The sequence below is a fragment of the Colletotrichum abscissum genome (genome assembly GCF_030869225.1).
Source record: "Colletotrichum abscissum strain IMI 504890 chromosome Unknown Scaffold_3.1, whole genome shotgun sequence".
NCBI lineage: Eukaryota > Fungi > Ascomycota > Sordariomycetes > Glomerellales > Glomerellaceae > Colletotrichum > Colletotrichum abscissum.
In genome coordinates, this window is record NW_026850209.1 from 34,564 (window position 1) to 49,583 (window position 15,020).

At 51.8% G+C, this 15,020-nt stretch overlaps 6 protein-coding genes across 6 annotated transcripts; 3 read left to right on the plus strand and 3 right to left on the minus strand.

The window, feature by feature from the left end:
* Positions 1-231: 231 nt before the first annotated feature.
* On the plus strand, positions 232-901 carry CABS01_01368 (uncharacterized protein; the record flags this gene model as incomplete). The annotated part of the gene is made up of 2 exons (XM_060534748.1): positions 232-408; positions 524-901. 2 exons carry the CDS (start codon positions 232-234, stop codon positions 899-901), a joined length of 555 nt encoding a protein of 184 aa, XP_060397937.1.
* Positions 902-2,664: 1,763 nt separating this feature from the next.
* CABS01_01369 (short-chain dehydrogenase/reductase) lies at positions 2,665-3,593 on the minus strand (the record flags this gene model as incomplete). Its single annotated transcript, XM_060534749.1, has 3 exons — positions 2,665-3,075; positions 3,173-3,273; positions 3,344-3,593. The coding sequence occupies 3 exons, from the start codon at positions 3,591-3,593 to the stop codon at positions 2,665-2,667; spliced, it is 762 nt and encodes a 253-aa protein (XP_060397938.1).
* Positions 3,594-4,460: 867 nt separating this feature from the next.
* Positions 4,461-5,465, minus strand: CABS01_01370 (uncharacterized protein; the record flags this gene model as incomplete). Its single annotated transcript, XM_060534750.1, has 2 exons — positions 4,461-4,873; positions 5,330-5,465. The coding sequence occupies 2 exons, from the start codon at positions 5,463-5,465 to the stop codon at positions 4,461-4,463; spliced, it is 549 nt and encodes a 182-aa protein (XP_060397939.1).
* A 570-nt stretch (positions 5,466-6,035) lies between these two features.
* Positions 6,036-7,421, minus strand: CABS01_01371 (FAD binding domain-containing protein; the record flags this gene model as incomplete). Its single annotated transcript, XM_060534751.1, has 2 exons — positions 6,036-7,059; positions 7,126-7,421. The coding sequence occupies 2 exons, from the start codon at positions 7,419-7,421 to the stop codon at positions 6,036-6,038; spliced, it is 1,320 nt and encodes a 439-aa protein (XP_060397940.1).
* A 1,604-nt stretch (positions 7,422-9,025) lies between these two features.
* On the plus strand, positions 9,026-10,140 carry CABS01_01372 (uncharacterized protein; the record flags this gene model as incomplete). Its single annotated transcript, XM_060534752.1, has 2 exons — positions 9,026-9,127; positions 9,214-10,140. 2 exons carry the CDS (start codon positions 9,026-9,028, stop codon positions 10,138-10,140), a joined length of 1,029 nt encoding a protein of 342 aa, XP_060397941.1.
* A 1,505-nt stretch (positions 10,141-11,645) lies between these two features.
* CABS01_01373 (uncharacterized protein) lies at positions 11,646-13,198 on the plus strand (the record flags this gene model as incomplete). The annotated part of the gene is made up of 9 exons (XM_060534753.1): positions 11,646-11,753; positions 11,808-11,837; positions 11,903-11,993; positions 12,050-12,091; positions 12,152-12,306; positions 12,366-12,403; positions 12,475-12,612; positions 12,673-13,092; positions 13,147-13,198. 9 exons carry the CDS (start codon positions 11,646-11,648, stop codon positions 13,196-13,198), a joined length of 1,074 nt encoding a protein of 357 aa, XP_060397942.1.
* Positions 13,199-15,020: the final 1,822 nt, after the last annotated feature.

Genomic DNA, 15,020 nt, shown 5'->3' on the forward strand with positions numbered 1-15,020 from the left:
TTTGAATCGTATGAGTTTCTGCGGTGCCGTACAGAGAAGCTAGCCGGCTGAGCACCAATAAACCTGATACCTAAAGTAGTCCTTTTATGCATTCATTCCACATTTGCGACATCAGTCCGAGTCTCTCAAAAGCATGGAAGTGACAGCTACGAACCGTTGAAACACCCAGACTCGACACGCGTGCTCGTTCTCCAGCCCGCAGGCTCATTCGAATCTCAACTGCAGTGTTCTATGATCCAATACAGTCGGCGGGAGCAGCTTCGCAGCAGAGACACATCCCGAAACTACTCTGCCGTATCGTGCACCCGGGGTCTGCCCGATTTCTCCGTCGACCTCGTCATTCATCAAAGCAGTGTTGGCGACGATATCATCACGCACAAGGATTCGCTGCTGAGAATCACACCGACCGTCGATAGCATTCTGCGATACCTGCGCGATCCTGACGAGTCGCTGTACCTCTGGATTGGCGCCCTGTGCATCGACCAACAGGATGAGAATGATAAGGCGGTGCAGATTCCCACAGATGGGCGAGATCTACAAGTGCGCCGAGACGGTGCACGTCTGGCTTGGCGACGTCGATGCCGATGAAGTCGTGGTGGCATTTGCCAACATACGCATGGTTCAGGCGTTCTCGACGGCGACCGAGTCCTACAAGACGGATCTTTGCAATAGCCTGACGATGCTGACGCAAAAGCCATGGCTCAGCCGAAGATGGGTCATCCAAGAGATCAAGCTTGCAGATCGAGCCGTCTTGCGTTATGGAGAGCACTGTGTTGAGTACGCACGCTTCCGAGCAGCTTGGTACTTGGTGGAGAGTCGCCTGCTAACTCAGGGCAACCTGGGATATTTGCGACATCTGCTACGGTGTGATGTGACGGATGACCTCTTAGAACTGCTCTAGGGATTCCATAAGGCCAAGTACTCAGACCCACGAGATAGTCTTGCAGCTTTATACGGCTTCCTACCCCTGAACGAACAACCAATCGATCTCCAGTATGACCAGATCGGCTGGAAGGAAATGTATCGCCGGCTGGCTGAGAGATTGATCAATGAAAGCGCTCTCTCGGCAAGCCGGGTCATTCTACATCTTTTCGCGTTTGGCCCGGCTGCTGGAAGGAGCCTAGACGACGCCGAGTATCCGTCTTGGGTCCTTAACTGGTCTGGGATTCGACAGCTGGGATTGGCGTCGGGCGAGTTCCTCCATATGAGTCGCCTGGACTCAACAGATCGCGGCGACAAGCCTTGGATTGGCTGTTCCGATAAGATGGGCGGCTTGGAAACTGAAGGTCCTTTTTCAGAACCACACTCGGATGACATCTTGTGTACCAGAGAGAAAGAGAATCTCTGGGTCCTAGAGGCACAGCAAGACATTCCAGGTGCCAGGTGGTTATCCGGATTTAGATCCTTCAGAACTGATTTTCCTCGCAACGAGATTTTCTGCTAAGCAGAAGAAACTCCGCGTTACGTGGTCGCCAATTCGTGGTGGTCTGTATGGGAGGAGTGCCCGACAGATTCTGACGCTACCGCGAGAACTAGTCGAGGGGGAGAAGTTATGGAGACATGCACTCTTATGCCTCAAGCCGATCCTCAACCGATGCGCGACACCTAGACATTGTCTAAGGGTCACGGCATCATTTGCAATTATCCTACAGGGCAATGACGTTGTGTCAGAGGCCAAACACTACGTTAGCAGTTGGCCTTTGCACACGCTCATGGGGAAGCTGTACAAAACAGTCAGGACCGGCTTTTGAAATACGGAGTCCCTTGAAGGGAACAAAGACTGCTACTCACATTGATTGGTAGCATCCTACAAAAGTTCGCTTTGGTTGTGCTGGATCCTTTACCGTACTCTCTTAATAATGCCGGTCCGGACGATCTTACTAGCGTGGAAGAAGAGTATGGTTTGGCGCCTCACGACATGGAATTTGGCGACATCTTGATTCCTTTCGACGAAACAGGGCCGCGGGACTTCTTAATAGATGAGTCTGAAGTCCAAAAGTCGGACATGCCAGATGGTTGGGAATTCCCGAGGGGCTTCTCCGCAGAGCATCTGGTCGAGGTATCGATATGCTTGCGGCCGATCTCGCCCAAGCTAGTGTACGAGGTTTCAGACATTTCCCATGATGGGCTGCCATTCTTACTAGTCAAGATTGCAGTACTGTTTGACGAGTCTCAGAGAACATACAGAGATCGGCAAAATGACCAAGAGTTTTCCTACCCTCCCAACCGGGTTCGAACAGCGCGGTACTTAGGGCCTGCCCACTGTGTCAGTGAGTATCGTATTCGCCGTTGGAGGCTTGTAGAGACTGATTTTGATGCGCGATTCGAGTTCTATGGGCAGGAGATACGGTTTGAAGAAAAAAATTGGAAAGACTATACGGATGCTCGCGCGGCAGGTCTCTGTCGCCCACTTAACATAGACATAGTGTAGCGCAGCTGAGGATTGCTATTGGAAGAAACGATTCGTTGTGAAATCGACACTCCTACTCTTTCAAGAGAGACCGTGATGTGTGCGCGTGTATACTCGATTTCGCGTCTTGAGAAAAGACATACAACACGTCTCTGTGGTGAATCCAGTCGACGGATCTAAACCCCGGTCGTTTCTCTCTTCAATGACCACTTAAATTTGAAGACAGTCCCGAATTACCCTCGTACTCGCCGCACTCAAGACCTCGCCCACGCCTCAAATTCCTCCTTGTACTCCTTCCTCCACCGACTCAGTGCCGGCCGCCGCTGAACAACATCCTCTGCAGCCCAGAGCATCCTCTTGGCGTCCATCGCCTCCGTCACCTCGTTATCGGGGCAAATCACATAAACTTCGTCTTTCGCCATCTTGGCCTCCAAGTAGTCGGCAACCTGCTCCGGAGTCCACGCAGCAGCAGGCTTCTCTGCCGACGTGCGTTTCTCTTCGCTGCGCCCGAGACTTGTAAACGTCCATCCGGGCACGAGACGAAAAACGCTGGTGTTGGGAGAAGAGTCGCGGAGGTCGTAGGAGAGGTGTTCGGCGATGGGCTTGACGGCGGATTTGCTGGCGTTGTAGGCTGGGTTGCCGGGGGGGGGCGGGGGTTGTGATGCCTTGTTTTGAGCCGGTGATTACGATGGCCGTGGAGGAGGAGGGCGATGATGATGATGATGAGACAGTGGACTTAAAGATTGAAATGCCGTTAATTACGCCAAAGAGGTTTGCGTTGAAGATTGTTTGAAAGGTCGAGGGGTCGTCCCACGCGGAAGAAGGCTGGATCCCGGCATTGAGGAAGAGGAAGTCGATGCGGCCTGGCGAGGTTTGTTAGAATGTCTGTGTACCAGGGCGCAAGGGTCACATCGAGCGAGGCAAATATCCTACCCTGAAAATCGCTGTCGACACGTTTCTTGAGATGAGCCCAGTCCCTGAGACTGCTGACGTCTGCTTTGGCGGCTGAGACCTTGTCTTCTCCCAAGCTACGTTGTGCCGAGGCCAGGAAGCCCTCGTTGTTGTCGACGATGAGGACCTTCATGCCGTGGCCGAGGCATTTCTTGGCGACGGCCAGACCGATGCCTGATGCGCCCCCGGTGATGAGGGCTGTTTTTGAGGCTGTGAAGACGAATGGAGGCATTGGGGCAACGGGATCAGATCCGAAGTCGGGGTTGGCGATGGGATTTTGTCAAGGCACAAGCGAAGCTACGAATGACTTTCGAGGTAAGGCTGTCTAAGTTCCTGATTTCCAAGAACTTTGAGCATCTGATACCTTGTCCTCTGTGGTTCAGTAGCTCTGGCATTCCGTAAAATCGTATATAAGTGTTACGCCGTCGAAAGACATGATTACCAATTCTCGTTGTCTTTGGGAGGGGTTGCTCGACCTCCACGGCGATGGGAAGCGTCCCATGCCTCATGATGTGTAATACTCAGGTTGGCCGATTGATGTGGGAGGGCCACGTTTCGAGGAGTTGGAGGTGATCGCCATGATAAGGGGAACTCCAGCTTCGGGTCTCTCACACATTGATTCTTTCTATTCTAGTTCAAATCAACTCGGTTGCATGCTCTCTCTCCGGGCGACGCGGGGCTCTTCAAGGATGAAGTCAAGCTGTTGGTTGGGGAAAGTTTGCCTCAGCCGGTCGTAGAAACCATTGCCAGAGAGCATCATCGAAGCAAGGAATACGCCATGGCTGAGAAGGTAAGAGGACTTGAGGAGAACGCGATATGCCTTTCTTAAGTCGGGACTGCATACGATGGACCAACGAGTTTCCTGGGCTGCATGCGAGGTTTGTTAGCTTGCCCGCGCATCTGCCCAACCGCGCGGGATCCCATCGGCGCGGGCCGACAGACCCTCACAGATCGGCAAGTGGATCACTCGTGGAAGAGACCTCCGTTGAGTCCGTTCCTCATGTATACTCTGTATAAATAAGCTAATGAAGTTACTGGGTATAGTAGCCAAATTCACTGATAAAGAGCCCCTCCTCCCTCCCGCTGTGCCATCCGTGTCCTACATCTTCTCCTTCTGCTGCGCTACCTTCAAAGCCGAACACCACCAGGCACGTCGACAGGTATATATTTTGGCAGCGGACTTCGACATGTCCAGTGCGGCAAGATCATCCAAAACACCGGCCTTGACGAATTTGAACGGGGAAGACGTCCCGTCAGCCCAGAGCGTTACGCCGCAGGTCCCGCAAAAGTGGTTGACGACCTCGTTGCCGCTGTCAAGCGTGCTGACGTAGTTCGTCGGCGTGACCTTGTCACACGCGAAGGCTGCGGCTGGGACCAAGACACTTACACCGAAGGCACTGCCGGATACTTGGCGGCAGTCGAAGCAGCGGCAGGCGGCAGGCGGCCTGGGTTCGGGGTCTATCGACGGTGTGCAAGTCCCACGGAGAACGTGGTATGTCGGGTGTTGACGGACTGTAGTTATGGGGTCTCCTTTGAATGATATCTTGATGTTGCCGCAGCGACAGCTCCCGTAGGACGGTCACATGATGTTGAGATGGGCATAAGTATGCGCCTGGAAACCAGAGACGGAGATGAGTGGAAACGTAGCGTGAGTCTGTGAGAGCCTGTAGGAGTGTGCAACCATCAAGGTCAATCAAACTTGAGCAAACGACGGCAACTCATAATCGGTCACTCAAAGACTACACGTATCGGTGGGCATGGCGATACAGTAGAGATTCCGCTCCTGGATGTCAGAGTGGAAATTCCTACCGAAAGGAGGCAGGGTATCCGCCGGGCCGCCGTCTCCGATGAGGAGCTAAGGTTCGCCGACTGTCGCGCCCGGCTTCGGTGTCCGTGACTCCGTCCGAAAGATCAGGGAAATAGTGTCCTTTCTTTGGTCTCTGACTTCCATCACGGATGATTACTCACTGTGGACGGAGCAATTGTCCGATGAACTACGACGATCCCAGCCTTGCTTGTATCGAGCCTTCGGGCCCAACTTTACGAACCGCTCCTGAGCTTTCGGCTTCCAACCGTAAAAGGCGACAGGTCTGACCCCCAACATGTCGAATTAACCTGCAATTCTGTCTAATCTTGTCCCTTCTTTACAATGTAAACTAATAGCAGAGCCTCAGAAGGTAAACTTTTGTCCGGTTTCTTGGCGTGGTATTCTAACAACTGCCGACTTTCATACCCCCATCAATTAGAGTTTCGCTTCCTTCCGTACGTCACTAGTCTAGGCATAGATCCGAGTCCTGGCCTTGAATGAACGTCTGTCAGAAGAGAATAGCAAGTGTGATGCATTTACCCTCGAGTCCCATGACTCTGTCCTGTAAGTCATTGCCTCCCACATAGTTGCAGAAATACTACCAAGGCACGGTGGAAGGAAACTTGATTCAGCGAGCTTTGGCTCAATGGCTAGCAACTCTAAAGTGATAACGCTGTCCATATAAGTCATAGATGATAATGCAGAGCTTGAGGGGGAAAATCAGATTCTCTATCGCGGCTATTCGTACAAATTCTAGTCGTTCCCATCTATGTATCCAACTCCGGCTTCACGCTCAAATTAACATGCTCTAATAAGCTGAAACAAAATAACCGGCATAACAAAAGAAAACGGACGTAACGCCTCAAACTACTTCTCGCTCGGGAAAGGGGTCAACCACTTGTATCTGCCGTTGAAAACCTCCTTGGCCGGTACAAAGTCCAACACTTTCGCCCTCTGAATGGACGGAGACATGTTGAGCGTGAAGAAGATCTTCTGCACAAACGAGAACGCCATGACGTATCTCGCCATGATCCAGTCAAACGTCGACGCCCAGGCCTGCGACCTCGTCAACCGCGCCGACGCGTCCAAGTCCTTCTCTAAGAGAACGTGTCTCTCCTCGCGGTAGCTGTTAAAGAGCTTCTGCAGGTCGTCGGGAGAAGGGCTGTTGCCGTTGGCCGTGAGCTTCTGCAGCCTGTTGCACACGGCGACGACGTCCTGGAGGCCGTTGTTGAAGCCCAGGCCGGCGTTGGGGGTGAACTTGTGCACGGCGTCGCCGACGAGCACGATGCGCCCGCCCCAGCTCCAGTTCTTGCAGATCCCTTCCTCGAGACCAGCGCCGCCCGCGCTGTACCGCTCCTTGAAGACGTCCTTGACCGTGATGTTCTCCGCGACGGGCCAGTCGGCGAACCGCTCGGCGTACTCCTCGAGCTGCTCGGGCGTGAAGGAGATCCTCTCGGGGATGGGCTCTGTAAGCTTCTCGTAGAGGAAGATCCAGCCCCTCTCCTTGCCGGTGAGGTACATGATGGACTTGTCCTTGCTCTGCGTCTCGCACCCTTGACCGGCGTCGGTGGGTCGCGGGAACGATGCCCACAGGCACTGGTACTGGATCTTGTACGGGTTGATCGGATCCCAGTCGCGGTTGGGGTCCTCGGCGAGGGCGAGCTTGCGCATTTGGCGTCTGGTGGCGGAGTGGACGCCGTCGGCGCCGATGATCATGTTTCCAGAGTACGTTGAGCCGTCTTCGCAGGTCACCATGACGCCCTTCTCGGTCGACTCGATGTTTGCGAGCTTCTTTCCGGTGAAGTAGCGCGCTCTTGCTGATTCGGGGAGGGTGTCGTAGAGGACCTGGATCAGGTGGGCACGGTGGAATGTGGTGAGGCCTGCGCCGTGACTGTAAGCAGCAGTTGTTAGCATGGGATTTCTACGCATTGAGAACGAGCAGTAGTTGACTACTTACTTCTTCATCATGTAGTCGCCAATCAGGTTTTGCTTGAACTTGTGGCCGTCGGAGGTGAATCCTGTGCCTGATGACAGCGTGTTGCCAATTTCCATTAGATTTTCGAGGATCCCAAGTTGATGGAACACACGCAAGGAGCCAGGACTGAGGACCAAGCTGGCGCCAACATCATCGACAATGCTGTCTCTCCTCTCAAGAACGACAAAGTCGATGCCAGCCTGCTGCAACACGTGTGCCGCCGTGATGCCACTCGGTCCGCCGCCAACGACGATGACTTTAAAGGGTTGATCAGTCATGGTGGTTAAAGTGAAGTGCTTTCAAATAAAATGTATCAAAAGAGCTGTGCTAGAATGTCTGTGATCTCTGAATGCTCAGATATGGGAAACCTCACTCGCATCATCGTTGGTATTTCAACACAGTCCCGATGTAAGTGGCTCGATACCGAATTACCGTTTTTGGACATTTCGATGGAGCAAGTTCCACCACTTGCAACGTCACGTACAATGTCGGCGTCGTCGCGAACTCCTTGGGCCCTAAAGTCCGCAGAGATTCTGGACTCTGCCCAGCTGTTGGAAATGTCCGCTGGGTTCTAGGGATTTTCCGATTGACGCGCCTCACAGGAACAAGTGCCATCAAAATGTCTGAGCGGGATTCGGGGCCCTGGGAGGCCTTCATCAACGTGTTCACGGGAAATCACGTCCAAGGATGGCATTCGTCCCAGCTGGAATAATCCGGGGTAACTAGTCATTGAGTTCTCATTTTGATAGGGGCTTCTAAAGGGGTGTTCCAGGTCAAAGTTCCAGGAGCGCTTCTCAGATCGACGGGAAGCCCCACAACCTTCGGGAAACCAAGTCCGTTTTGGGAAGTCTTTCCCACTGGTTGCCACCGAAACTTGTCGAACAATGCTTTACTTCTACGGATGAACTTCGTCCAAAACTTGATCAGAGCTCGGGCTATAGCATGTAGCTCGGCCATCAAGACTGCAGTTCGGACTGGAGGAACATGGCGAACTTGGGACGCTGTGCATGAGATTCTTCGACTACACCGTGGCTCAGTGAACTGTTCTGTCTTGCCTTATGGTTAGGTGCAGCTCTGACGACACAGAGCAGTCCATCAACTACTGTAATATAATATACATAATCAAACAATATAGCGGGAATTATTAGAAGTTTACGCGTCTAAGTAACATCGGGCTGATGTTTGTAAACGAGGGTGGCTTGGGTGGCTATGTACATGGTAGATTGGCACGCAATTCCCTTCACGGTTCATACACAAGTGCCGACTCCGTCTTCATGGCCTATTGCCACTAGCAGTAGGAGAGACACGGCATCGAGCTCGGCGGTCGGTACATTTGGGGGCCCGATTCAGGATTCCGGCTTCTGTCGATGGGGTAAACGGGATGTAGTCCGCCGGGTTTCCGTCCCCAGTGGAAAGGTCCGTCTCTCGTATTTTTACGTTGATCGCACTCGCATGTCGGGGTTTACTTCACGACAGACATCAAGCATGCTTTAAAATCGCCGTATCAAGGGAGTTGGATCGAGTTTGAAATCCGGCCTCCGTAACAAACTGGTCCATATGACCCTGTTGTCAATGGAAAGACGACAAGCCCATGTTGGATTGTGGATAGAGGTTGTAGGTCATGAATCTCTGTAGCCCCGTCAGAGAACTTAACCAGAGTTTATCAAACTACTTGGCACTTTCGACTCTCAATTCACTTTCCAGACTCAGAGTTGAGAAGTCCAAGGTATTTACTCTTACCTCACTTGGTATAAAAGTCTCTTCTTTCTCAATGCTGTCCTTCACTTTACCACTCCCCACTACCCAACAAATTTCAGGTAGCTTCACCGCCTTCATCTGAGGCTCTCACACTCTTTCTCCTTGACCTCAGAACGGTTGCAAAATGGGACGTCTTAGCAGCGGCTACTGGGCACTATTGCTCGGAGCCACCTCCGCCGTGAGGTTCGACATCGTACCCGATACCACGGGCATAGACAGTCTCGGGGTAAGAGCCGTCCTTTTATGATGCCCAGAGATACATCTAATGCAACAAGAAATAAAGAAATGAGTGCTAAGACACAGTCCATCTAGTCGAACTTGCCAACTCTCTACTCTTTCCAGGAGTCTCAATTGGCCTCTGAACAAACAAACTCCTACTGGGCCGCATCTTTCGTCACAGCTTCCAATGACCACCAGTATGCAATTATGTCACAGCAAGTGCCAACCGGTACCGGTCAGAGTGTCTTCCAATCTTCAATCCTGGATCTCGAACACACCAGCAACTACTGGCTCACGGGTGGCCTCGCGCCGCTGCAGGGAAACCTGACGATCAAGAATGGCCTGCTCGACATTGAAGTCGATGGATCTGCCTTCAAGAGCACTTCTAATGACAGCTTTTCGTCATTGAACACGTGGGGTAAGTACGACACATACGCATTCAACCTCACTTTTGACGCCTCCTCGCCCGTCATACTCAACGGCGGCGTCGGTCGCTACCGTTGGGGAACCGGGACCACCACGCAATGGTCGCTGCCGAGCTGCAGGACCCAGGGCTCCTTCACCATCAACGGAACCACGCTCGAGGTCGACCCCACACGGTCCTTGACCTGGTATGACCGCCAGCACGGCGTCGGCGGCCCCAACAACTTCACCTGGTTCGGGCTCAACTTTTCAGGTGGCATCCGAGCCAGTATATGGTACTCGGATACTGCAGAGCCGAGTCAGCAACTGCGCTTCGCCACCATCCGGGCAGGTGACGGGCTTCACCTTGTTCGGTTTAAGATGACTCCCGGAAACGCAACTACATGGACGTCCCCAGTCACGAACACGACGTACGCCCAGGACTGGAAGTTGTACTTCGATAACGGGGACTTTCTTGCCATCAGAAGCATTCGTCAGGATCAGGAGAAGGGCTCAGGCGCGGCTAGATTCTACAGCGGAATCGTGGAGGCGGAGGGAAGTCTTTTCGGCCAGGAGAAGGGCTTCGGCTTTGTGGACATCGCTCCGAAGTTTACTTAGTAGCTGCTGGATCGGTAATGGGGGAGTTGGTGAGCCCCATCCGGTACGCGTAGTACCCGATCATAATGGACCTAATGTTGAGAAGAAGAGGGAGCTTTTATCATAGATTTAGTACCATAACATCATCCGCCATCGTGCAGAAACCGTACTGCAGATATTGCAGAAAGTAATCAGCGACAAGATCTATCAGACGGACTAATCAATGCAGTGTGTCTTCAGGCAAGCTTTCAGCGTTCTAGTTCCAGTGGTGACGTGGTGTGAGTCAAATCTACTTTCGAAAGGACTTAAGTAACCTTAAGCGGCTCGTCAACGCCAAAGTAACCAATTAGCGATCTTCAACTTGGTATTCCTTGCAAATCATAAGCTTGGCGATCTCCTGCAAAGTAGTTGCTCTTGCTCTAGACCTGGCCTAGTAACAAAACCCTGGAAGCTGCGGAAGTCTGTGTTAATCTAGAGACAAGATATGAAGTTATGGAAAGCCTAGCCCCTGCGAGTGTTTACATCGACGACCCAGTCGAAGGAGCCGACTTGGAGACGAAGAAACCGTTTAAATATGGCCAATTCCCGAAGGCACGTTGGCTTTCTGATACTTCAGCCTTAGAGCTTAGCTTCTACACAGGGGAGGTATGGTCTGAATAACGTCAGGCTACAAAAGGCTTCGACATATCTCACCAAGCAAGCTACGATACTAGCAGGTCGCCACTCGTAAAGAATCACAGTAGAAACTACCGAACTTCCTTACAGGTACATGACATAATATTTCTCCCCATGGCACACAACAACACTACCGTACCTCGGAGCCCCAGTACTAGACTGAGAGTTCGATCGCTTTATAGGTACGGATGCCGATACCTCGTCGTATTAAATGTATGAACAGTGTATCGCTGAACAGAAGTGCAGCAATCGCACGAGAGACAAGGTCTATAACATCCTGTTGCCAGCATCCCGTATCCGGGTTAATGGAAGGTGTTGGATGAGCCAAGAACAAAACACGTTGGGCCCTGGAGGGGGCATCAATTCGCAACATGCGACCCAAAGAAACAAATTGATATGGAACGGGATTCAAGCTCAAAGAAGTTATATTATTGAATGCAAAAGATGCATCACCATGCCGCGTCACAAACAAAGCTCCTTCCTAGTGAGGACTAGTATTTCGACAGAGCAGTTGGTTGCCAGTAACCAACAGTCACGACGCGGTCATATTACCAACGTTGGAAAGCCTCTCGCGGGACTCATATCCCCTTCCAACACGCAGATTGTTCCCCATCTGCACGTAACGTCTCCACGCGCGGCCGGACCCTTGTCGTGAAAGTGGTCTGTTGGTTGCAAACCTGCATAATTGTCTCCAGCCAAGGAGAGGGGTAACAAGACGGACATGGCACATTCTAAAGCGATAGAAATGGCGGAACTTGTCGAACTGAAATGCTTCAGTCATATCGTAGTGTTAATTTTCATACTACAATACCATCTTGCGCGAGCAAATCAACCGCAAAAGGTATCATACGATGAGTGCCACGAACCAAACGCCAGCCAGCGTGCCGACTCCCGAGCCCGCCGCTCAGCCTCAGCCCGAGACTGAGACCGAACACGGGGTTGTCATTGCGGCCGAGGAGGTAATGCGACCAAAACATGATAGCCATCACGCTCTGACACAACTGTTGTTCTAGTTCACAGACGACAACTCTTCCGTCCACCAGGTGAGTAATTGTTGCCATGTCCCCAATTTTGGGTCATTAGTTTGGAGAGCTCACCATGAGAAAAGAGTATAGCTTCCTCGACAACGAGTCTGAGCAGCTCCATCCTCGATTATAGAACCGAGAATGGAAGGACGTATCACAAATACAAGGACGGCAGTAAGTCCATATCTCAGCCAATAACGATAGCATGCAGCGCAATCTAACCAGCCTAGAATACTGGATCCCGAATGACGAAAGAGAAAATGAGCGGCTTGGTATGTACTCTCCAACCTCTTTCTTCAGGAACTCATGATACTGACAAGGCCGCTGGCCAGATGTTCAACACAACTTATTCGTCCGTACTTTCCGAGGTCGGCTGGGAAACGCTCCACCCACCGATCCGGGAGCCAAGGTCGGACGGGTCCTAGACATTGGGACGGGCAGCGGCATCTGGGCCATCGACTTTGGCGAGGAGCATCCCGAAGCTGAGGTAAGGACAACAAGGCATAGGACGGCCATGGCGTTGACTCCTCACTGATTACGGCGTAGATTCTCGGTGTCGACCTTTCTGCCGCGCAGCCAGATTTGTGTGTTTGCCCCCCTTCAAGAAGCGCCGAGTTGATCAAGAGAAATATCACAGGCTGACTGCAGGGGAAAGTGTTCCGCCCAACGTCCGCTTCGAAATCGACGATGTCGAAGAACCTTGGATCTTTTCGGATCGTTTCGATTACATCCATAGTCGAATGATGACGTGGAGTATTTCCAACTGGAAGAAGCTCTTCAAGCAGTGTTATGAGTGAGTCCCCATACCACATCTAATAGAGTGTCTACCCTGACGCATTCGTTTTCAAAACAGCAACTTGAACCCCGGAGGATATCTAGAGGCAAACGAGGGTAACATCGTCCCCTTGTCGGACGACGGAACCCTCAAAGACGACTCGGCGCTCATGAAGAGTGTACGCCTCTGGGAATCGGCCGCCGAGATCTTTGGCCGTCCATTCGAGGACACGAGACGCCTCAAGGACTTCATGGAAGAAGTAGGCTTCGAGGACGTTCACATTCTCAAGTACAAGTGGCCCACAAACACCTGGCCCAAGGACCCTCACTACAAGGACCTCGGCGCGTGGAGTTACGAGCACGTCTCGCTCGCCTGGGAGGGATTCCTGATGGCGCCCCTGACGCGAGCGCACAACTGGACGAGGGAGGAGGCCCTCGTGCATATCATGGAGGCGCGGAGGGATCTGTCGGATAGAACGATCCACGCTTACTTCAACGTGTGAGTGAAGCCCAATCACCTTGCCTTGGAAGCTTTCGTGCTGATGTTTGATAGCTGGTCTATTTACGGAAGGAAGCCTCTGAAGGCTGATGACGCAGAAATTTGAGCAAGAGTAGTCCGCTTGTGTTGTCATCAGTCTCTAGATACTCTACTGGAGGACGAACTCAGGGCGACGACTGGCGATACCTCAGTCACTGGGACCCTCTTTATATGTGTAGATGAGAACGAGCTGGGCACCATCATTGGTTCGGGTAGTTGGTAGTAGACAGGATGATACGGGCCATGGCCTTTTAGTTCTACTTTTCGAGCATTAGTCCGCCAATGGCAGTATTTGATCTGCCGCATCAAGATCTTATTTTCGTCATGAAGAGGGTTCTCGTAGGCTCATTCGACTCATTCGATTCAGTGAACTGGGCTTCATCACCAAGGTTGCTGTACCTCATCACTTAACACATAGCCCTCAGAAGTGAGAACGAGGCTATCTGTTACAGTTCAAAGGTGCTTGTGAAGCTACAGGTGTAACTTGTCTCTTAACATATATCGCATGCTGATACGTGTCGCGCAAGGCCAATAGTTTTTTACAATGGGCTGTTACGAATATAAAAGTTTCGTCATGTCATTGAGTCAATTTGGAAAAGGCAGCCTGTTAAAACGCGGCTATGAAATATGAGATTCTTCTCAAGACATGAAAAAAGCGACCAGTCAGAGACAACTTTGAAGTTTACATTTACGAATACGCGTGCCTGACTCCGCGAAAGGAGAAAGGTATGAGGTAGTTGCAGCTCAATATCTTCCGCAACAGCCACTAATCGTGGTGCGGCTTCCATCTACTATGAGTGGCCAGCTTCACCGCTCATTCAACTCTATGGCGTGAAAGATAGAACAAGAATAGCAGCCATATGGATGGAGCGCTCGAATTCAAGAGAACGGTTTATTTTCGAAGCTGAGTCCACGGACAATGAGGGTATTGTCCTGACCCCAAGGACAACATACCCGAATCGCTGAGTCTCGTTGCAATGTTGCTGCGGCAAACACTACAGCCTAACCACTACTATCGACTTTGACAAAGACAGAGGCGATTTCATTTCTTCATTCATTCACCATGAACGACCGGGCAAGAAGGTGATGGTATCAAGCCCCATACCCAAAATTCTAAAAAGGAAACGCTCAACGCGAAGGCGGAATTTAACCGCTGTAACTCCCCGAGGTGGGCTCGAACCACCAACCTCCAGATTAACAGTCTGACGCGCTAGCCAATTGTGCCATCGGGGATTTGAGCTTATTTTCTGCTGCAAGTCTCCGACAATTATGCGTTAATCAATGCAGAAGCCAGGCCAAGGTAGGGTGGGCGACAGCGGCGACAGAGGTAACCTTCTCGGAACCTATCCGAAAGCGAACCCGCAAAACGGGGGTAAGCTGGTCGCCGGAAACAAGCGAAAAGAAAAACGAACCGAACGGCGCGAGTCCGACTCTCTCGACTCTTTTGTCCCTAGGGTGGTGGTTGTTTTCTTTCCCCACGCCAAATAAGCCCCGACTTCTAAGAATAATACCTACCCTATGGATACGTGCTAGTTACCTTACCTGCTAGGTAGGCATTCCGTACCCCATGCCGCGGGGAGAGAAACCATTAGAACACGAACAAAGAAAACGCGAGAATAGAGAGATAGATAGCAGAGAAAATGCGATTCATATTGCCTGCTCAACGTCGCACACGCAGATCCCAATTTCGACGAGGCTTTCTCAGCCCTCTTTTTTTTTTCCTGCTCGTTCTCTATCTCTCTCTCCCTCTCTCAAAAGTCTTTCTTCCTCAATGCGCTGCTAATCCCGCCAACGAAAAGCCACCAAAAGCCTAGCGCTGCCAGCCAGGAAGGCCACAAGGCGGCGTCTAGCGGAGATGCCAAAATGACTGGCGCAGAAACAACCCGTGA